Genomic DNA, 23,228 nt, shown 5'->3' with positions numbered 1-23,228 from the left:
GCCTTTCCCTAACAGAGCAAGTCATGAGATGCACCAATTCATGCTCATTTATGGGCATATTTGGTTGAGCCATGAACTACTTGAATATTTTCGCAACATATGAATTCAAACATTGTGATTAAGTGTGAAAAGAATCATCAATGCCTCGAAGATCACAAATCTACTGGTCTAATGAAGTTCCACATCCTGGACAACCTCATATTAATTTGATATTCTTCGTGGAAGAAGAAATCTGTAGACATTCTTTGGCATCAAACTATTTCGTTGGTTGTGAACAAGAAGCATATGCAATCCCTACACTTCCAATGGTTTCTTGGCATCCAATCCTGTAGGGAGATGATTATGGGTGATCTGCAAGACAACACTTCAAGATGAAGATGTACACAAACAAGAATCGATCATCAAATATTGCCCTAAAATAAAAGGTGGTAATCGTTTCAAGTTAAATTTGATTTATTTTAGGAATTACTTGTCCTTGTACTTTGTGCAGATTTAGTGAGGCAAATTACTGGCAAGCAACAAGACTACATGGGAAGGACAACTTGGTCCAGAATCACATGATCTCTAAAAGAAAAGGGTGCGTTCGTTTCAATAGTCAAAACAACTCATTTATAAACTGACATAGCCACCCACGTTTACAGATTGTGAAGTGGGAAATGCATTGATGCAGAAAAAATGGCGAAAGATCACCTAGCCTAAAAGGGGTAGGCGGGAAACTAAAGCATGAAGGATTCAAATGAAATGAAGATTCATCAACCCAACATAATGAAGCTGCATATGGACAAGTTATCTAACTCAATGTGGCATGCATTCAACCATAAGGACAATATCTCCCTTCTTCCACAAAGATATGATGAGATGCGGAATTGCCCGACTTTAAAAAAGGGTGTACTTCGTTCCTAAACTTAATGTACCTAAGAGTGGAAATAATACATTGTTTCCATACGTGTAGGAAATTTTAATTGGGGCAGATGGCCATAAAATGGATCGGGGGCACGTAATGCCTGAGTCACCCGACTTCTAAAAGGGGAAAATTTCAAATGGAATAGACATTTGCCAAGTGAATTACTGTCAATCATGAAAGCAAATCCCTCTCCATAGCCAAGGAAACGAGATGGAACGCAGTCATCATATATGCCGTAAAAGGGAGTATACCGTTCCTAAAATGAATCACGTCGAATATGAAAATAACATATTCGTCTCTTTTTCCTTGCAGTTGATGAATGGGGCAAATCACTCAAAGTAGAGCAACTCTCACCCATGAGCAAGATGAAACAAAGTCAATTGATTCAGCACAAAAAAAGGGAGTATCGTTTCTAAATTAGTCCAATTCAATTCTGGAATATAAGTAACATGCCCTATCTCTTGTAGGAAAAGGTGCACATTGACTGTTGGAGCAACACCTTATACCAAGAAGGCATGTTAAGGCCCAACCATCCATTTTGATGGAATAAATGGAGTAAAATATCCAAGGAGCAATGTCCTCACATGTCGAAACAAGGAGTACCCCTCTCCTTTCATCTTTGACGCCCACTTAGAATGAGTGAATGATAACATCTAAATGGCCCATTTGAAAGCAAGATCTTCAAGGAAATGTTAACACCTAAAGAGCAAAGGCACATGAAGAGGAAACACAAGACATTTAAAGTCAGATGTAGGAGAAGGGTAATTCGGTATCGTTTCCAAAATGCCTCATCTAAACTTCATTTTTGACGTAGTTCCTTTGTTTAACAGAAGCGTTGGTATTCGAGGAACAAAATCGAGAAATTGATTTAAGCATAATCTATATCGACAAAGTAAGCATGTGGAGTTAACACATGACAAAGTCACCTAAGTTGGCTTAAAATATATGTCGTTCTAGAGCCGGTTCAATTAAATAAAAAAAGAAGCGCCCCGTAGACACTACCAGCGCTTCGGCCTGGTGGTATGGGAATGAATGAACGGTCCGAGAGGTACAGGGTTCGATCCCCGGAAATGGCAACAAGGTTGCCATGTAAAAAAATAATAAATAAATAAATAAAAACTTTTTCATCTCTTATTTTTGCAAAAAGAGGGAAAATGCTTGAACTAATGAGACCAAAGACCCGAGAATCTCTTCAAGCCTTAAAACAATAGGTTCATGTTGTTGTTTGCTGCCCAAATGGTGAAACTGACCAAAGGTAATGTTGTATCGTTCCCAGTTTTACGATCCCTGAGGATTCATGTACTAACACATTCCTTTTTGTTCTTCGTAGGGTCGCCTGACTACTAAGGCACAGGTAAGTACCCTTCTTCTCAAAATCAAATGGAAAACAAATGGAGAATTTTCATTGCAAGAAAGAACATTTAGTGTTTTTCTAGAAACAAGCACAAAAAATGGAAATTGAAGAAACAAGTTTTCCACAAAGTTTGCAAAAATCTTCTTTACCTTTAAATTGTCCATCCACTCGATGGATCACTCATTTCGAATCAAAATTCTCTATGGAGATTAATCCACTCAGATGATCTCAACAAAAATGAAAGGCGATGTTGCTTATGCCAAGCGAGAAACACTTAGGATGAGGAAAGGCAACCCATTTCCAAACATGTCCTTTAAACACTCTGGAATTCGAGTGAAAAAGAAAGCTCGTGTTGTTTGAGGTCAATGAATTCATTCGCAATAGGTACATAGATCAAGATGATAAGAGGCATTTCTTTCATCTATCATACACACCACAAGCGACAATAGTTAGTCCATTTGAGCCTTTTAATGTGAAGAATTTTCTAAAAAATACCCTTGTCAAGAACCACCCCACGATGGGGAAATTATGGAGGTTTGGGTTGACATTATTTGGAGAGGAAAGATGAGAAAGGTTTCTTTACTCTCACTTGCATAAATCTTTTGTGGTAACTTCAAGTGAATTCTTATGGAAGCTCGAAGCATCCCAAGGTGAAGAAGAGCATTCTTTTCTCTACCCAGACACCGATACCCTTTGCTTAAACCATATTGAGCCTAACTATTCATTTCTAAAACCCGAATGGTGATTATCTCCCCACATCGGGGCGGGGCACATGATTTACCAATGCATTGGTGTTTATATGAAAATATGAAAAGCATCTTGAAAGTCCTAAGAGCTCAAAAAGTTGAAAGAACAAAAGTCAAGTGAAAATTAAGGGGCATGAAAAAGCAGTGTGCCTAGTAAAAGCAAGGCCAATGCCCAAAAAAAAAAAAAAAAAAAAAGGGAGAGAGAGTGGAAGAAAAACAATTGCATCAAGAGGAATATCTCTGTGAAAGCAAAAATGGCAAAAAAAAATGCCTGCATTGAAAAGAAAATCATTGCAAATGCAAAAGCCATTATGTTAAGATGATTAGTCAAAGGACTTTCGAGACAATTTGAATTCTAAACATTGAGTGCTTAAAAAATGGATGATATGGTAATGATGCCATGATAATCACCAACTCTCAAATCCCTTTTGACAAAAAGTTCTAAGCCCTTTTGAGCCTTTCACCAATCCAACATTACAACCTATTCCCAAAGTCTCTTCAGATTGGGATGATTCAAAGTGGAAATAAGGACTTCCTAAAGAAGATGCCACTCGAAGAAGTGAGAGTAAGGTTGTCTTATCTCATCTTAAGGTTTCATGACTTGTAAACCTGGCGGAGATCTCGATCAGTGATTAATTTATTTCATAGCCAATGATGCTTATCCATTGCTAAAACCATGACCAAACCTACACTACGGTCCTTCTAAAAGACCTCTTTGATTGGTCAATGTGTACTTATTGCAAATGATTCAAAGCCTTGCGCACTGGAAGAGTGAGGTTGAGTGATCAGTTTATTTCCCACATGAACAGATGGGATCAAACAGCCATTTTCTTGAAGATATGCGAGAAGCCCTTTCTGACTAGGGATCTTCGCTTGGCATACTTAACAAACCTTTCTCATAAGTCAGGGTCATTTCGACAAGGACTTTTCTCCCAAGAGAATTTGACGATTAATGATATTATTCGAGCGTGATGACAGTTTTGCGAGTTTGTCAAGTTGTCGGAATTAGTTTGATTTGTTTATGCAATCATTGTTTTCTCATTACCGATACACTTTTGATAGTGTTTCTAATGACATGTTGAAATTGACCTCATCTAGCATGCTTTCGCTACTATAATACTTGTTATAATGAATACTATTTGATGTGCAGTATCCATTTCAGAATATTCTCGAATGACAGGTTCCTCCAGTGAAACCACACAATTTCAAAGGGTTCATGGATTAGCCTTAAACCATGCAATTTTCAAGAGGTTCTTGGTTATCCTTAAACCATGCAATTCTAAAGGGTTCTTGGATTAGCCTTAAACCATGCAATTTTCAAAAGGTTCTTGGTTATCCTTAAATCTTGCAATTTCAAAGGGTTCATGGGTTAGCCTTAAACCATGCATTTTCAAAAGGTTCTTGGTTACCTTTAAACCATGCAATTTTCAAGGGTTCATGGGTTAGCCTTAAACCATGCATTTTCAAAAGGTTCTTGGTTATCCTAAAACCTTGCAATTTCAAAGGGTTCATGGGTTAGCCTTAAACCATGCAATTTTCAAAAGGTTCTTGGTTATCCTTAAACCTTGCAATTTCAAAGGGTTTATGAGTTAGCCTTAAACCATGCATTTTCAAGAGGTTCTTGGTTATCCTTAAACCATGCAATTCTAAAGGGTTCTTGGATTAGCCTTAAACCATGCAATTTTCAAAAGGTTCTTGGTTATCCTTAAATCTTGCAATTTCAAAGGGTTCATGGGTTAGCCTTAAACCATGCATTTTCAAAAGGTTCTTGGTTACCTTTAAACCATGCAATTTTCAAGGGTTCATGGGTTAGCCTTAAACCATGCATTTTCAAGAGGTTCTTGGTTATCCTTAAACCATGCAATTCCAAAGGGTTCATGGGTTAGCCTTAAACCATGCAATTTTCAAAAGGTTCTTGGTTATCCTTAAACCTTGCAATTTCAAAGGGTTTATGAGTTAGCCTTAAACCATGCATTTTCAAGAGGTTCTTGGTTTTCCTTAAACCATGTAATTCCAAAGGGTTCATGGGTTAGCTTTAAACCATGCAATTTTCAAAAGGTTCCTGGTTATCCTTAAACCTTGCAATTTCAAAGGGTTTATGGGTTAGCCTTAAACCACGCATTTTCAAAAGGTTCTTGGTTATCCTTAAACCTTGCAATTCCAAAAGGTTCATTGGTTAGCCTTAAACCATGCACTTTCAAGAGGTTCTTGGTTACCCTTAAACCATGCAATTCCAAAAGGTTCATTGGTTAGCCTTAAACCATGCACTTCCAAAATGTTCTTGATTACCCTTAAACCATGCAATTTCAAAGAGTTCATGGGTCAACATTAAACCATGCATTTTCAAAACACAATTTCAAATGGTTCATGGGTTAGCCTTAAACCATGCATTTTCAAAAGGTTCTTGGTTACCCTTAACCATGCAATTCCAAAGGGTTCATGGGTTAGCCTTAAACCATGCATTTTCAAAAGGTTCTTGGTTATCCTTAAACCTTGCAATTTCAAATGGTTCATGGGTTAGCCTTAAACCATGCATTCTTGGTTACCCTTAAACCATGCAATTTCAAAGGGTTCATAGGTTAGTCTTAAACCATGCACTTTCAAGAGGTTCTTGGTTACCCTTAAACCATGCAATTCCAAAGGGTTCATAGGTTAGTCCGAAACCATGCACTTTCAAGAGGTTCTTGGTTATCCTTAAACCACACAATTCCAAAAGGTTCATGGGTTAGCCTCAAACCATGCATTTTCAAGACATAATTTCAAAGGGTTCATGGGTTAGCCTTAAACCATGCATTTTCAAGAGGTTCTTGGTCATCCTAAAATCATACAATTTGCACGGTTAGTGGGATTGCCTTAAACCACACGGTTAGTGGGACTGCATTAAACCACGAGGTTAGTGGGACTGCCTTAAACCACGAGGTTAGTGGGACTGCCTTAAACCACACGGTTAGTGGGACTGCCTTAAACCACACGGTTAGTGGGACTTCCTTAAACCACACGGTTAGTGAGACTGCCTTAAACCACACGGGTTAGTGGGACTACCTTAAACCACACGGTTAGTGGGACTGCCTTAAACCACAAGGTTAGTGGGTTTGCCTTAAACCACACGGTTAGTGGGACTACCTTAAACCACACGGTTACGCCTTAAACCACAAGGTTAGTGGGACTGCCTTAAACCACACGGTTCGTGGGACTGCCTTAAACCACACGGTTAGTGGGTCTGCCTTAAACCACAAGGTTCGTGGGACTGCCTTAAACCACAAGGTTTGTGGGTATATCCTTAAACCACAATTTTCAAATTGTTCATAGGTACATCCCTAAACCACGCTCTTCACATTGCATTTTCATTTTACTATTGTTAAAAAACAAAAAAACAAAAAAACAAAAAAAAACAAAAAATTAGGTGTCACGTTATCTTTGAAAGAAATCTCTTCGAGCTTCCTTGCAAAGAGGGGCAGCTGTTGACACCTAAAAAAAAAATTAAAAATTAATTAATTAATTATTGCATGTAGATTATCTAGGTATTTAATATAGTATTTTAAATGGAAGATGTTTTTACTTTAAAAAATTGAAAATAAAAAAGAAAAAAAAAAAGAAAAAAAAAAAGTTGGGGCCAATGATCTAAATGTGACTAGCCAAGCCCAGGAGGTTAGATTGGAATTCAAATGGTAAGTTGGGGCCAAAATGCAATTCCAAAAGTTGAGGGACCAATTCGCAAATTTTGCAAAATTTGCGCCCGAGCCCGTAAATCATCATCTTGGTCACCAATTAAGTTGAAATTGAATTTGGGCCAACTCGAATCAATCAAATCGAGCCGAAAAGACCAAATTTGCCTTGAGTTGGGTATTTTCGGATAAAAAAATGGCTAAGTTTGAGGGACTTTCTTGCAAAATTGGGTGGGCACAATTGCAAAATCTGGTTGAGATCTTAAACTACTATACATTTACTTGCTAATTGATCAAAAACCGCAGCCAAATTAATGGATTAAAGCACTCAAACTAGTTACCAAAACCCAGCCCATGATTAGGTCTTAATTCGGAGCTGCTAAGTAGGCATATTGGTGGCCCCACCATATCCTCCTCACCTGCCCAACCAGCCCGATCTCTGCACGTGATGGAATACCATCATTGGTACTGCAAGTGGACAAGCATTGGTCAGAGATAAGCTGCTGCAGGCACGGGAAAATCGCACCAAATCCGGACACTCAACAGCTGCGAAATTTGAAAATTTTGGCTAAGTCAGAAAGTGGGTGAGCTGGGTCAGTTGACAGGCTTGGTAGGTGGACAAAAGGCCGACCAAAAATCCTCCAATTCGGGGGATAACGTCAGGGAAGCAAGGTATTTCGAGGGAGGAGAGAGAGGAGACGAGAGGGAGAGGGAGAGCTCGGAATCGTCCCCCAAAGAGGCCCTCAGAAGCAACTCCAGAAAAGAAAACCCAGAAATTCCAGATCAACCTTCTGAGAGAAAAGTGAGATTTTCGCAAACTTGCAGCCAAAATTAGCCAAAACCTTAAACTAGAGAGTGAAACTTCACTCAAATATATTTCCATCCATAGGTCGCACGTCCAAAATGGAGATCGGAAGGCCTCCTAAAGCCCCCCGAAACAGTGCCCTCCTGTCGGGCCAAGAAAGTCCGAAAATTTTTCTAAGTGTCGAGACTGGTTGGTCACGAGTGAGGAAAGCCAGTGTTTTTGAGAAAGTTGAGAGACAAATGAGGAAAATATTGACTTTTAACCAAAACTAGAATACATATAGTTTGTCTTGGTGTCAATGTTTCCAACAAAATACGTCTTGAAGTCTAATGTTAGAGCTCAACGAAAACCTTCATTGTCAGTTCGTTTTTTTTGCAGATCTCATTTCCAGTTGAAGAAGCCAACTTCCACAGGCCCCCGAGGATAATTTGTCGGTTTCATCGGCCAAGAACCACTTGAAAAAGAAACTAGGAAGCAAGGTAAGCACCCTAGATATATTTATTTTCGATTTTGAGCATGTTTTAATCATGAAAATCAAGAGGAAAACCAGCTCAGAAAACTGATTTCTGAGGCTGAAATTTTTCCAAGTGTTTGAAATCTCTTCAAGAGTGTTGCATGTGTGCTTCTTGGAGAGGTCGTTTTGATGTTGTTCGGTGGGTCATTCTCTGTGATGTTTATTGCATTTGAAAGCTCATGTTACCTACTTTCACTCGGATCAAGTAATGTTTCCTTTAGATCTCGTATGCGATGAGTGTTGGGGCTTGAATATGGGCATGCAACCTGTTTGTTTGACTTGGGTTCAAACCCAGATTTGCAAAATCAGTTCAAACCCGTGTATTTGAGGATGATTTTAGCTTGGTTCTAGTGTGTTTTTAGCTATGATTTCTATCTAATCTTGTTCTTTGCATGTGGTAGTATAATCTTAATACTTTAGTTCCACATGAGATTGCTTATGAGTGGAGATTGAAGGCTGCAAACATGGCTCAAAGAGGCTATTGGGGCTAGTTTAATGCACACCAAGTGTTCGACAAAATGTCCAAACTAAGCTTCGATCTTGAAACGGTCGATTTGAGCTTGATTATTGTGATATTCATGTGCTGTGTTACTCCATGTTAGCATAGATCGGTTTAAGGAATTATTATTATTATTATTATTTTAAATAATAATTAAAAAAAAAGAGAAAATATGAAAATTTCAAAAAATATCAAAAAATGTTAGATAGCATCAAATTAGGATATAAATGACATATATGAAATTTTCCTAATTTTAAAAAGTCATTTTCCTAATTTAATGCTATTTTGGTATTTTATAACCATTTTTGTAAATAATTCATTTTGCGTAGATTAAAACTATTTAAAGTAATTTCATGCATCTAGAGTAATTTCATGCATATTTAAATTTTCATTTTGCTCATGGGGGTCCTGTCCCGGGCGTGATAACAAGGCCATGTAATATTATTTGCCCGACTTGTATCGAGTTTACCTTTTCCGCATTTATTTTCAAGTCATTTCAATTTCTTGAATGTTTACTTACGCGCCGCTTTTCATTAATTTGAATGTAAATTTCTCTTCTAAATTATGTTAGGATTAGTCTAGACATTAAAAAAAAAAAAACTACAAAAACATTTGCATTGACACTTAGTGGTTTCATAAAGATTATAATTGGTAATCAAGATTGCGTGGCCATTTAGATAAACAACTTTCCAAGTTAGTGGTACCGCAAGGGCGTTAATAGAAACATTGGCGTAAACAAGTCCCCGGTCCTAGAAATCTCTAGTTGCGTAGGAATCGAGACAATACTCCCGCGTCTTGACTGGTTTCTAGCCAACCCCAGTAGGCAAGTGGCGACTCCTAGAAATACATAGGTTGTTAAGAATTATAATTCAAAATCCAATGTTTGAGCGAGGTATGGGCTTGGGAGAACCCGCGCCTAATTTAAGGCCATTGGTCCGCCTCTTTAGGCAAATACCCCTAAACCCTCTTCCTTTTCCCCCGGACGGAAAAAAAGAGGTCATGACAACAATCTGTATATATCTTTTCCAAACTTTTATTTGCTAAAATGCTTTGCACTCGGCATGAGTTGTTCATTTGTTGAGTAGCAAACGCTTGTGATTTTGTGAAGAAGTTAACCGACGGTTACATGAAAAAACACACTAGTCCCTATGAATTACAGACTCTTGTTTTGTGGTATTCTCGTTGTTGGAAACTTCAATATCGGGGCCTTTTGCTCCATGCTTTTGAGGATTGTGCAGAATTCCTCTTCGCAGACAAGGATTTTGTAGGAAAATAACCATCGCCATTATTAGACATTCTACTGTTTCCCGTATATTTCCAGGGCGCTTCATGGAGAATACGCCAGTCGCGTCTTCCGGGCGTCGGTCTACATCAGCATCGTTGCGCAGAAGCATCACCAGCAGACATCTACATAGAGCTGGACGTATAAGTGAAAGTTTTCTAGGACATTTACCTTAAAACCTAGAAATGCTTTGGAAAGTACGAAGTCGCGGTCGAGCGGAGTTATCACATGCTAGATGTGTCTTCCCATGTCTTTGTGCTTGCAAAGGAGTGGAACATGTCTTGTTGCACGAGACTTCCTACGAAAGTCCTCTTCCTGTTTTCCTAATCAACTGAAAATGTGTTCCTACCAAAGGTTAAATTTAGAAAAATAATTTCCCTCGAAAATACCGGAATACATTTTCCAAAATGCTTTTCTAGTCTTAGGGTTCTTGTTTAGTGAAATTTTTATTCTTATAAAATAACTTTTTTAAAAAATTCGAATTTTTTTTATCTCCTTTTTTTTTTTTTTTTTCCTTTCTCCTTCCTCGGTTGGCCACGTTCCTTGGTGATGTCTAGTAGCCCAACGACTGGCCATGACGCAAGCCGATCCAGGTGAGCCTGAGCTAGTTGAGGCCATCGAGCTCAAGGCTCATCAGATCCTAGCGAGCTTGCGGCTTAGTCGATCCCAGTAAGTTTGGGCTTGCCTGAAGCCCGCAAGCTCGAGATTCACTAGATCCAAGCAAGCTTGACCTCTATTAAGGCCAACAAGCTCGCAACTCACTTGATCCCGGTGAGGTTGACCTTTCCCAAGGCCGACAAGCTCAAGCTCACCTATGGATGCCGCTGGTTGAGGCCACTAAGCTCAAGGCTCACTAGATCAAGGTGAGCTCACAGCTTGACCAATCCTAGCAAGTTTGGGCTCACCAGATCCAGGTGAGCTCGAGCTTCGCTGAGGCCAGCGAGCTCGTGGCTTGCCTAATCCTAGCGAGGCTAAGCTCATCCAAGGTTGGCGAGCTTGAGCTTGTCTATGGCAATTGTTGATTGATTGCAGTGAAAGAAGGGAGAAGAAAAGAAAAGGAAGAAAATAAAAAGAAAAAGAAAATAGAATTAAAAAAAGAAAAAAAAAAAATTAAAATTGATTTTTTAAAATAAAAAATATTTAAAAATATTATTTCTTTTTGTCAGTCATCACATAAAAATCATTTCCCAATAATATTCAGGAAACATTTTCGATCATAATGAAGGAAAATTATCTGTATTTATGAAAAATACGATGATATATAGTGCACAGTACAATAACAGTCAATGCACGAAAAAGCATAAAATATCCTTAATGGATATTACCAAATTCCAAACCCGAAACCGAACCCATAAATAAGAAGATCGGATCTCATTTCTTCTTCTCAACTTCGTCTCCCTCGCTCGACGTCGACCACCACCTCCGATCGCAGCCATGGCCGGCCGGTTCTTCCAGTCGTCCCCGTCGCCGTCCGCCATGATCGTCACCAACACCCCGGCCGCCGACCTCGCCCTCACCAACCTCGCCTACTGCTGCTCCTCCGATCTCCACCACTTCGCCGTCCCCGGCACCAAGCTCTCCTCGCCTCCGTCCGCGATTCCTTCGTCCTCTCCGTCTCATATCCTTTCTCCGACCCTTTCCCTCTCCTCTCGTCGTTTCGGTTCTTCGCCGTTTGATCGTTTGCATGCTTGATCTTCTCGTTTTGAGGTGTTGATTAGGATCGATCGTTGACTTTGTTGCTTCATGCTTTGTGTAATTTTGAGCGAGTTCTGTCTACACGCGTGATCGTTTGCTGGTGGTGTTGTGCGATCTTTGGTCGAACCGTCCGATGATTGTGCGTGGCCCTTGACTGAGAGAAACTCCTCACGAATATATCCGCCCTGTCACATCGCGCTGAATGCCATCCAACGGCGCTACGCGAGGGCTTCGACCGGCAACTCGATCTCTGTTTGCAGGTTAGTTCACGGCGAACTGCGGTACTTGCGATTCGTAGCAATGGAAATTGTCTCAAGGTGTTGTTGCGAATGTAGGTTTGTGCCGCCAGAAAATTTCGATCTGGCGTTTCCCACGCTTGAGCTGGAGTTTGTCAAGAGAGGAGCGAAAAATGAACAGGTGTGCGTGTCGCGGGCCGACTGTCCTGCGATTCTCCGTGGGAGTAGCAGTCTCATGGAACTGTTGTTTTTGAATTTTGTAGGTTGATGCTGTTCTACGGGCTAATCAACTACTGAAGATGTTGACAAACAGGTACTCCATACTTTTGTCAGGACAATTCCAGTTCGCTTAATGCCAGCATCATTCTTGGAGTGTATAGATTATGTTCATTCAGTCAAATTTATTCTCCTCATTGCATTTATTAACTATTCCCCCTCTCGTCCTCGTTATTGGTTTACAAGTTATCATTTTGGCCCCCTTGTGGGGAAATTCATGAGCCAGTTGCTAGTCCATGAGGCATGTAACAATGCATTTCTTGGGATCACCTGTACTGCAATCGACGATCGAGGACCCCTTGGATGCCTTGAGAACCAAATCCGACCAGCAAAAACACCCAACTAGTTGCTAGTTTACGAGGACAGAACCGCCGCCCGCGACCCGCCCCGGGTCCGGGTCCTGCGTCCAATGGATGCCTCGAGACCAGCTTTCCACAGTGCACCCACCCACAATGTAAGCTTCTCCCCAACTATGCCCGCAGTAGCAAACAGCCCTCTCATGCATGGCGGGCCCGGACTTCCACCAGTGGGATCGGCAATCCAGGAGCCAGATGCAGTCCGTGGCCATGTCATTGATGGACCTGCCGGGGACGAAGATCAGGGGGCCGAGGGTGGCAAAGTGGAGCTGATGGCAGGGTAAGGGGAAGGGTTATGGGGATGAGATGGTGCTGCTTCGGAGAGGTGGGGTTCAAGAAGAGGGTGAACCAGAAAATCGGGGAGGCAAAGGACGAGGTAGAGAGAGGGCTCCGTGCAGCGGAGGAGGTGGCGCTGGAGAAGAGGGGAGGGAGAGGCGATATCATCCGGGAGGGAGGGGATCAATGGGGTCGCGGCAGTTGGAGCGGCAGAGAGGGAGGCAGTCGTGATCCAGAAATGGCCGTCGAGTTTGGAATGGGAGTTGAAGCTGGTACTTCGAAACCGGTTCTAATTTATAGAGATTTCATCAATTTGCATTGCGATTTAACATCAATTGATTAGTGTCCACCACCGAAAGATAATCCCATTTGTGGTGATAAAAGAATCGGTCGAGTTTGGTGTTTTTCTCATAGCGGAAACCAATAAAAAAACATGACGCGTTACTTATCATCAAATTCTAAAAGTGAAGATTGAGGATTGCTTCTAATTACCGACTTTGTTCATTTTATTGAGTTGTTGTTATGTTTGGCTCGGACCCAAGAAAGTTCAAGCTCCTCGTTCAAACATCATTGGCAATGCGGTTTGTGCCACATCAGACCAAAGCCATTGATATCTCTCTATCCTAATATTTCGAGCATATAGCTTGGAATGTTATTCACGCCCTTCACATTCAAATTCAACCTCAATTGATTAGTATCATTTGTCGAAAGAGATTCCTGTTTGTGGTAGACGAAGAATTGGCAGACTTTGATATTTTTCTCAAAGGCGGAAACAAACCAAAAAACATTACATGTTATTTATCATCGAATTATTGAGTTTTAAGAAAGAGAATTAAGGGTTGTTTTTAATTGCTGACTCTATTCAAAATATCGACTTGTTATATTTGGCACAGACCTAGGAAGGTTTAAACTCGTTCATCAAACTTCATTCGCAAGACGATGCTTGATTTGTGGGAGCAAGCACCGTCTTCTCCGTTGGCCGGTTTGTCATCAAATAAATAAATAAAAAATGTTCACATTTTACTGTTTAATATTAATTTGTCGCAATATATATATATATATATATATATATTTAATTTCTCTTTTAAGGGTTCTGGGTAGGCATGTTTTCTTCGGTGGTTTTATAATTCAGTCTCGAAAGTAGAATATCTAATGCTGCGTCAAGGATCTATTATGGCATCTTAATGTTATATTATCAGTTTGATCTGCGGAAATTGTGTTAGAAATTCCTATTCTTAATATTGGTCGCTCATCTTGATTACAGGCCCATTTTCCCGAAGTCTCGACTTCCAGAAGTACATTAGAAGGGCTTTGGAAAAAGATTTTGGTGTTGTCGTGGCGATTTATATACTTATCTATATATTAATAAAATATTAATTTTCATTTAATTTTCACATGTTTTCGAATTTTCGATGAACTATTATATATGTCAAATCTTAATCAATTGTGGCATATAGACGAGTACTCATGGCGATGTTAAATTTGAAATTCCGTTTGGTGTGTGATATGGTTTGTATAGAGAGGTTGGCGTGTTGACGCTTCCCTAGTTTCTGGCTCAATTAAATTTCCTGTCATGAAAAAACATAGCATATTCCAAACATTAGGAGTGTGCATGGTTCAGGTGGGCGGTTCCCGACTTAGAACCGGGAACCGCCCGCTAAGGACCGGTTATGAAAAATTGGAACTGGGATCCACCCGGGAACCGGACCGTCGGTACGGTCCGGTTCTCGGGTGGATCCATGGAACCGATCTTGACGCGAAACAATTTTGGTTTTCAACATAGAACGATTACGTGACATCAAAGCAAGCCAAAGAAAGAAAAACCAAATTTAAGTACGAGGAGATGCAGATGGCGGGAGAAGTAAACGCAGCGAAATTGCGATAGGATTAGAAGCCGAAGACGAAGGGAGTGAGATGAGATCTAGAGTTTCCTTTAGTAATTTTTTTTTTTTTAATATTAAAAAGGTTCCGGTCCGGTCCAGGTGGGCGGGCGGGCGGATCCGCCCATGGAACCGGGAACTGGACCGGTACCCACCGGTTCCCATAAATTGGAACGGGAACCGGACCGGTTCTCAAGAACCGCCGGTTCCGGGCGGTTCCGGTCCGGTTCCGGGCGGTCTGGGCGGTTCCCGAGTATTTTGTACACCCCTACCAAACATCATGTGTACGCCAAACTTTACATGGACAGCACATACAACGTGCCACATTTGAAGAATGTATGACAAACCTAAATTTTGCGAGTACCTAATAAGTAAATAATAAACAAAAACATAAACTAGTGAATAATTTCTTCTATGTATTGGCATTGTGTATGAAAATAGAATTCGTTTTGATCATAGTCCACCGTCTCGTGGAACCACTGTCTTATTTTATTTATTATTCTTCTTTTTCAATTCGTTTTGATCATACAATTTTTTTTAGCTCACACTAAAACGCTCTTGATCTTTCGGAACCCCACCCGAGTGGCATTCTTCACATGGACTTGAGTATATAATATATTGTAAATACCAAATGTGTCTCCCCCAGAAGCAGCTCATCCACAAGATGATCTTTTGGCTAGATAAGTACTACATAAATGGTCATCGTATTACATGATAAAAGGAGCTGCCTGTACATGTGATGACTCCACCAATTTAAGTGCAGAAATCAGCTATACCGCATTATTACGTTGCTCCCATAATGTATCGTCATTTGCATAGGCTAGTGTCACGGCCAAGAGGTTTCTATAGCTAAAGGGTCATGCCTTTTCGAGGAGGACCTCTTGCGATCGGATTCCCAACAAGAGAGCTTCCGGAACATTCTAAGGGTGGGCAATACGGTCATTATGCCAAGATCTAGTTGTCTCCGGTGTGTCGGTAATTGGTAGGTTGGGTGGTACGATATCGTCCGCCAGATGAAAACTCGATCAATGGTTGTAATATGAGGGTCTCTAGTATAAAAAGGGGTGCCATCATCCTCATTTATATACATCCAACCATTTCAGTAATCAATTCAGTAATCAAGGGCTCCTTTCTCTCTCCAGAGTTTCTCTTTCTAGAAACTTTCTTTCTTTATAATCCAACTGAGCGAGCCGGATACAGAGATAGTATCCAGAAAGGTCTTGGGATTACAAAAGTCATCTTGATTCTCGAGATGATTCTCCACCTTTCTATCAGTTCAACATGAAGAATATGCCTTAGCTTATGGGTAAAATAAAGAAGTGTGCTATACTATTTATTACTGACCCAACGATCCAAGTCAATCTAAAAGACCTGAGTATTATTAATAAGCATAGAAACCAAACGGTAATGAGGCAAATCTAAGAGAAATAATTGTTCAAGCATACTATAGACCCAACCAAGATCACAACTCCACCACCAAGCAAATCGACGATCAGAGACCCCTCGGATACCTTGAGAACTGAATCCGACCAACAAAAACACCCAACTTGTTCCCCATGCTCATCCTTCTTCACAGCAATCATAGCACACTAGACCTCCTTCTCCTCTCCACCCTCCCTTCCCTCCCAAACCACCACCAAATTCTCACCCAAATTTGCCATCCTCACGCCGTACATGAACTCCGGTGGCCAGCTTTCCACGCCCTTCAACTCCTTCCAAACTCCTTCCTTCACATCAAACTCTATAATCTTCTATGATCCAAAGTAATACAAACCTCTTGTACCCCTTCCTCTCCACCCCTTGTCAATCTCACTCTCCACACTCTCCCAAACCTCCTTGTCCACATCATACATGACACTGGCCCAGTTTGCCATCACGTAGATCCTCCCATCTACAACCGCACTAGCATGCATAAACTTCTCCCTGGCCTTGCGCGTTGAGAATGGAAGCACCGCCCACGACGGGTTCTCCCTCACCTTGTGTGATGAGGACGGAACCGCTGCCCATGACTCGGCTCCCACGTCCAAGACCTCTGCCCAAAGGATGCCTTGGGACCAACTTTTCACTATGCACCCGCCCATGATGTACAGCTTCTCCCCGACCACACCCGTAGTAGCAAACAACCGCCCCTCATGCATGGCGGGCCTAGACTTCCACCGATGGGACCGACAATCCAAGACCCAAATGTAGTTTGAGGCCATGTCATTGATAGACCTGCCAAAGATGTAGATTAGCGGGCCAAGGGCGATGAAGGTGGAGCAATTATTAGGGTAAGGGGAAGGGTTTGAGGCTATGAGGACGAAATGGTACTGCTTCGGAGAGGTGGGGTTCGAGTAGAAGGTGTACCAATAATGGTAACGAGAAGAGGGGAGGTGGAGGACGAGGTAGAGGGAGGGCTCCGTGTAGCGTAGGAGGCGGCGCGTGGAGAAGAGGTGAGGGGAAGAGAGAAGGGAGAGGAAGTTCTTAGAGAAAACAGAGAGGGGAGGGTGGTGGAGATGGGGGACACGGGCTATGATGTCCACGGCGGCATCGGGGAGAGATTGGGGAGGGAGGGGATCAGTGGGGTCGCTGCGGTGCGAGGGGCGGAGAAGGAGGAGGCCGCCATGATCCGGAAAATGGCGGTCAAGTTTGGAATGGGAGTTGAAGCTACATACTTTGAAACCGGAACTAATTTATAAAGATTTCATCAATTCACATTGCAAGTCAACTTCAATTCATTAGTGCCATCCACCAAAAGATATTTCCATTTATGGTGGACAAAGATTTGGTGGGGTTTGGGGTTTTTCCCAAAGTGGAAAAAAAAATAAAAGCATTACGCGTTATTTATTGTTGAATTCTAAAAAAGAAAATTGACTTCTCGTTACTTCTAATTATGGGCTTTACATTCAATGTCTTTGGGGTAGTGATTTTTGTTTGATCTCTGTGTTTAAAGTTCCTTGTGTGGACTCGATACAATTATAGCTCATGTTATTTCTCTGCTCTAGTTATATAATGTGCTTTGCCAACCGCTACATGACCGTCAACTACCAATCGCTGCACAACCGTCCACCGCCAACTGCCGCATGACTGTTGCACGATCATTGCACGACTGCCACACGATCGTTGCACGATTGCCGCACGACCGCCGCACAATGCGGACCGTCGCTGCCGATCGCCGCCCACAGCCCACCGGCCGCAATCGTGTGGCGGCGAGTGGTAGTCGATAGTTCGTGAGTAAGAAGAAAAAATAAATAAATACAAAAATTTATAAATTTTTACCAAAAGAATTTCTATTCTTTTTCTATTCCAAGAATGAAGAAAGTAATACCAGAGGTAAGAAAGTTATTGCGTTTAAAGCTAATCATGATGATACAAGTGGAGAAATATCCTATGATGATGAGGAGAGTGATGATGACATGACGTTACTAACAAAGAAATTTAAGAGTTTCGTGAGGAAATGAGGAAACTACAAAGGGAAGAGATCATCTAAACATCCTAATGACAAAAAGCCTTACAAGAACAAGGAAGAATCCAAAGGTAAGGATATTGTGTGCTGTGAATGCAGGAAACTAGGACACAAAACCAGAATGTCTATCGATCAAGAAAAAGAAAGGGAAATTCGAGTAGAAGGAAAAGGCATTTAAAGCTTAAACATAGAGTCAAATGTGAGTCAAGTGATGAAGAAGAAGTAAATCTTTGTCTCATGGCTGACTCAGAATTAGAAGAAGATAAGATTAAAGAGACTAAACTATCTTATGATGAATTATAATAATTTTTGAAAGAAATGTTTGAGGAACACCAAAAGGCTTCATAAAGAATTTTTATTTTGAAAAAGGAGGTTCATGATATTACCACTGAAAACCTTACTAGCACAACTCTCATTGACAATCTTAAGAAAGAGCTCGACCTTCAAATAAATCAAGTAAAGCTACTACAAGTGAAAATGAGAATTTCAAGGATGAAATTTCCAAAATCAAGACCAAATTTTCTCTTGATTCAACAGCCTTACAACACATTCTTTCTATTCAAATCCCTCACTACAACAAGAGTGGTCTAGAACGTGAAGAAAATGGGGGAAAAGATGAAATGAATCCTTTTCCAAAAACAAAAAATAGATCAAAACACAGACTTCCTATACAGTATTACAAGTCTCACTTTGTTTAATAGTTTACTTAAGCTACTAGTGAAAAATTGCCCGAGTGTTCAAACTGCGAAGGATATCGTCATTTTGAAATGGACTATTTAAGACAATAGAAGAGATTTAGGAAAACCGTTGATCTCTTAACCTTCAAACAAGACCTAACCACAAGAGACCCAAGTTTATGTGTGTGCCAAAGAAAAGATGAGATAATCTTTAATTTCAGGTAATATTGAAGAAAAACAAGTGGTACCGAGATGGTGAGTGTTCTAGACATTTGCCTAGAGAAAATAACAAGTTTGTAGCACTCACAACCATAGATGGAGGCATGGTCATATTTGGAGGAAAAGATGAAAGAAAAATTATCAGGAAGGAAACATTAGGTTGGGAAACCTAGTTATTGAAGATGCCTCACTTGTACAACGACTAAAACATAACTTCCTAAGCATTAGCCAACTTTGTGACAAAGGATACAAGATAAAACTCAAAAGAGGTAAATGTATTGGCATCAGTAAGAACAAATCACAAACATTCATTAGGAATAAGTATGGTGACATCTACTTACTTGATATCAACTTTGAGGGATCATACTATTTAATGTCTATCAAGGAAGAACATGATCTATAACACAAGAAATTAGGTCATATCAGTGCAAAGCAAATGCAGAAGATATTATCTAAAGATCTAGTTTGTTGTTTACGAAAAATCAACTATAGTAAGTGTGACTCATGTAATGCATGCACATTGGGCAAATGGGTAATAAATTCTTTCAAATCTATCAAAGCTATTACCACTAACAGATCTCTGCAGCTACTGCATATGGACCTATTTAGACCAACTTGAAGAACCAATCTAGGAGGAAAAAAAATATTGTCTAGTCATAGTTGACGATTACTCAAAATTCACAGGGGTAATATTCTTATCACGTAAGAACGAGACATTTCATTCTTTTAAGAAATTTGCTCAACAAGTTCTGAATGAGAAGGGATACAGCATCACCACCATCAAAACTAATCATGAAAGAGAATTTGACAACCATAGTTTTGCTGAGTATTGTGATCAAAATGGAATGGAACACAACTTCTCCACTGCTTACACTTGTCAACAGGTGGCAGAAAGAAGAAATCAATTACTACAAAAATAGCTAGATCAACAATGATCAAAAGTGGTGTATCTACTTAATTTTGGGCTAAAGCTATTGCTACTGCTTATTACACACTCATAGAGTACTATTGAGACCTATGATAGAAAAGATTCCATGTGAAATAATCAAATGAAGAAAGCCTACTCTTCATTACTTCCTTATATTCGAGTGCAAATATTTCATTCTTAAGAATACAAATGACAATATCGGGAAGTTTGATACACGAGCAAATAAATGTATTTTTTCTTAGTTATTCAATTACAAGTAAAGCCTATCGAATCTTTAACAAAGATTCAAAGATAGTGGAAAAATCTATAAACGTGAAGTTCATGGATGATAAAAAAAGGAGTGCAAACTGATGACTACAAAGACATCATATATATATTTGCACTAGTTGTTCATAAACAGTAGCAACCACAACCACCAGCTGATCTTCCGAATCAAGGACAATCTTTCAAAGATTGGAGATTTGAGTTTGAACATCCTAAGGAACAAATAAGAAGAAAGGTGGATGAATGAATCGAAATAAGATTGTCTCTTAAGAGTATGTTGAATTCCTTGGCTCTCATATTCCAATTTGAACCCAAGGAAGTGGAAGATGCTCTCAAGGATAAACGCTAGATTGAAGCTATGTATGAGGAATTACATCAATTCAAAGTCAACGATATATGAGAACTAGTTACAAGACTTAAGGATCAAACAGTTTTAGGAACCAAATGGGTATTTTGAAACAGACTTTATAAAGAAGGTAATATTGTATGTAACAAGGCAAGACTAGTCACTAAGGGATACCTATAGGAGGAAGATATTGATTTTTATGAAACTTATACTCCTATTAGTAAATTAAAGGCTATACGTTTGTTACTAACTTATGCTTGTTTCCATGATTTCATACTATATTAAATGGATGTCCACTTCAACTCATGCCGCCGTCCCGATGTCATCGAATCGGTAGGTGAAGCAGCAGAAGAAGATCAGCAACAAGTGGACGTGCGTCGTATGCAACCAGAAGTCTTGTGGACGTGCTCTCCATTAGTTTTTTTTTAAAATTAAATTAATACCATGAAAATCATAATCTGGTAAGCCTGCAACAAATAGAGGGTAATACCCCAAACTAGTATCCTATCAATTGTCACATGTCATCTAACTTAACAATTTAATGGTAAATTTGATGGAAACTAATGAAAGGTAAATTTGTCACGGATGTAACAACTTGGGGTTTTATGTGGTATTTTTTTTTTTTTGGAGTAAATTTGTTAAAAGTACTAATTTGAAATTTATTGTGGCATTAACCTTTTTAATTTTAACTCTCTCTAAGACACTATTGGTCTTTGATGCAACTAACCATTTGTGGTGTCCTATGCATTTCTTTTCGAGACTCTTCTTCACGAAAAGATTTGCACTCGACAGGAGCGTTTAATTGGTTGAGTAGCAAATACATGTGATTTCATGAAGAAGTTATAAGTAGCCACTTGAAAAAGCACACTGCACAGATTTCTATGAATTACAGACTCTTGTTTTGTAGAGAAAATATTCGATAGTTTCAAACTACCATGTCTCCTATGGAGAAAATATTAGGTAGTTTCATACCACCACATTAATTGCTGATGTGGCATGTGTTTTTTAATCATGTCAAATAATAAGATGACGTGTCTGCTCAGTTGGAAGAAAAGTTAAAAGATCAAATTCTCCGTGTTCCTCCTCCGTCCTTTGTTTTCCTCCATCCTAGCCAAACGTCAAAAACACTCAGGCAACACTAGTGAGAGATCTGCAACTCTAATGAAGCAAAGAAGCTTCCATTGTTAACATTGTTCATCCATCAACGTGATTTGGAGCTTCCCATCAAAACTAACAGCCATGCACAATCCGTGGTTGCCAGATTTGTGGAGAAGGCTCCTTGCGAGCTATGGACAAGTAAAGCTTATAGCCATGGATGATGGAGGACCCCTTCCCAATATTGCTTGCGGTTGGCCCGAGCCTCCCCTTTGACTTTGGCTTTTTCTATTTTTATCCAACCTCTAGATCTGGCATCGTGTCCATCATCCAAGGTTGTCATCACCTTCATTGACACCACTCGCTAAATCTCTAGATCTAGCCATCCATGGCCAAACGCGTTCAGGTATCTTATCGTTTGTCCATGGCTGTAAGTGTCGACTAATGCCGAAAGGGGTAGCTTGATTTGGAAGTCAAGATCTAGAGCCATAGCTATGAGCGACGACTACTCATTCGGCTATGGACAAGGGATGCTGACGAAGGTGACAAAGGATGCTAATGAAGATGATGACGGCCATGGCCATCAAAGGTCACCTTCCTACTACTACTCGAAGGATGGAGGAGAGAGAAGGGAGAATTTGGCCTTTTACTTTTCTTCATTCAAACTTAGTAGACACGTGTCATCTTATTATTGGACATGATTAAAAAACGCATGTCACGTGTCACGCCCCGAACCCTGAGTACGCGAACATCCCTCAACGGTTGATTAAAAATGTGACATCCTAGGACGCATCGTCGATCTATTCTTTTTATCTTTTGATTATACGTATGTGGAAATGAATCAAATTAAACACCCAGTCAATCAACGATAATAGGGATAGTAAAAACATAACTGCGAGTTCTCACAAACTACGATTTATATACCAACAGGTTAACTTAAGGAGTTTAATATATACATGCCTACCACAAAAAGGAACTCCTATACGACCTACAAACAAAAAGGGTCAAAGGTCGGGGTTAACTTCCCACTACACAAGCTACAACATCCGCTCTAGTACCCAAGCCTAGCCACGAAGTCGGGCACGACGTCAGGTGAGCACGGCTCCGTGGGCCGTTCCAGCTCGAAATCTAGATCCACTACGACACCGTCAGGGATGTCGATAGTCATGGGATCAATATCTTGCCCATCCACATTTCCGACAGGCAGTCCATCAAAACCATGCAGTGGACCCTCCCTCCCGACCACCATTCAGCTCCGTAGTAAACCACACTTTGAAGCAGTGAGGCACCATATTCACAAAGCCATCATCTACCCACACCATCATCACTACCAACTCGCGAAATCGGTTGGTCCCAGGGATGATGCCCAGTTATGCCGGAAGACCGCCGACACTTGTGTTGGCCGTGGTTCGAGGGGTCTTAATAATTAGAACGCGTGTGTTGACAATGCGCGTGAAATTCTTGTATGTGTTCTGATTGTTATTTATGCACGTTATACTATTATTGTTGTGCGAGATGTGCTAATATGCAAGGATGTGCTGGGGTGAGGTGAGTTTTTGTGTGGTGCATGCTTAGACTGCCTTCAAGGCGAATTTGCGTCCTAATTGAGGTTTAGGGATTTTAACTCGCTGAGATTTTATCTCGCCGCGTTGATGTCAAAATATTTTCAAGTCCGTAGTATAGAGATGCACCTGATACATTTCGGGGTCCCCTGGGATATGGAGATAAAGACTACTCTCTATCCTAAGCTCATCTATAGTCTCCCA

At 40.4% G+C, this 23,228-nt stretch overlaps 3 protein-coding genes across 3 annotated transcripts in view; 2 read left to right on the top strand and 1 right to left on the bottom strand.

Annotated features, from left to right (window-relative positions):
• LOC120293491 (vesicle-fusing ATPase-like) overlaps positions 1 to 9,663 on the top strand; it is a 28,545-nt gene extending 18,882 nt beyond the window's left edge. Inside the window, exon 8 of the mRNA XM_039312943.1 lies at positions 9,493 to 9,663. The gene's annotated coding sequence lies outside the window, so the exon portion shown is untranslated. The remainder of the gene's footprint in view (positions 1 to 9,492) is intronic.
• A 1,540-nt stretch (positions 9,664 to 11,203) lies between these two features.
• Positions 11,204 to 13,042, top strand: LOC120293955 (vesicle-fusing ATPase-like). Its single transcript, XM_039313780.1, has 4 exons — positions 11,204 to 11,382; positions 11,626 to 11,724; positions 11,800 to 11,881; positions 11,964 to 13,042. The coding sequence occupies exons 1-4, from the start codon at positions 11,204 to 11,206 to the stop codon at positions 12,051 to 12,053; spliced, it is 450 nt and encodes a 149-aa protein (XP_039169714.1). The 3' UTR covers positions 12,054 to 13,042.
• Positions 13,043 to 16,077: 3,035 nt separating this feature from the next.
• On the bottom strand, positions 16,078 to 22,711 carry LOC104447207 (F-box/kelch-repeat protein SKIP6). Its single transcript, XM_039313779.1, has 3 exons — positions 22,521 to 22,711; positions 16,321 to 17,155; positions 16,078 to 16,239 (listed from the first exon to the last, which is right to left on the bottom strand). The coding sequence occupies exons 1-3, from the start codon at positions 22,709 to 22,711 to the stop codon at positions 16,078 to 16,080; spliced, it is 1,188 nt and encodes a 395-aa protein (XP_039169713.1).
• Positions 22,712 to 23,228: the final 517 nt, after the last annotated feature.

This window comes from Eucalyptus grandis, chromosome 5, assembly GCF_016545825.1.
Source record: "Eucalyptus grandis isolate ANBG69807.140 chromosome 5, ASM1654582v1, whole genome shotgun sequence".
Classification (NCBI taxonomy): Eukaryota; Viridiplantae; Streptophyta; class Magnoliopsida; order Myrtales; family Myrtaceae; genus Eucalyptus; species Eucalyptus grandis.
The sequence above is the reverse complement of the archived record's forward strand: the minus strand, read 5'-3'. Positions and strand labels throughout refer to the sequence as shown.

Excerpts from the sequence above, each read along its gene's own strand:
- LOC104447207 (XM_039313779.1), bottom strand. The coding sequence starts at position 22,711 with ATGGTGGTCGGGAGGGAGGGTCCACTGCATGGTTTTGATGGACTGCCT. Across the intron at positions 17,156-22,520 it reads GACTTCGTGGCTAGGCTTGG|TTCCGGTTTCAAAGTATGTA; the intron begins GTACTAGAGCGG and ends TTTATAAATTAG. Across the intron at positions 16,240-16,320 it reads TGTATGATGTGGACAAGGAG|AAGATTATAGAGTTTGATGT; the intron begins GTTTGGGAGAGT and ends TTTGGATCATAG.
- LOC120293955 (XM_039313780.1), top strand. The coding sequence starts at position 11,204 with ATGGCCGGCCGGTTCTTCCAGTCGTCCCCGTCGCCGTCCGCCATGATC. Across the intron at positions 11,725-11,799 it reads AACTCGATCTCTGTTTGCAG|GTTTGTGCCGCCAGAAAATT; the intron begins GTTAGTTCACGG and ends TTGCGAATGTAG. Across the intron at positions 11,882-11,963 it reads GAGGAGCGAAAAATGAACAG|GTTGATGCTGTTCTACGGGC; the intron begins GTGTGCGTGTCG and ends TGAATTTTGTAG.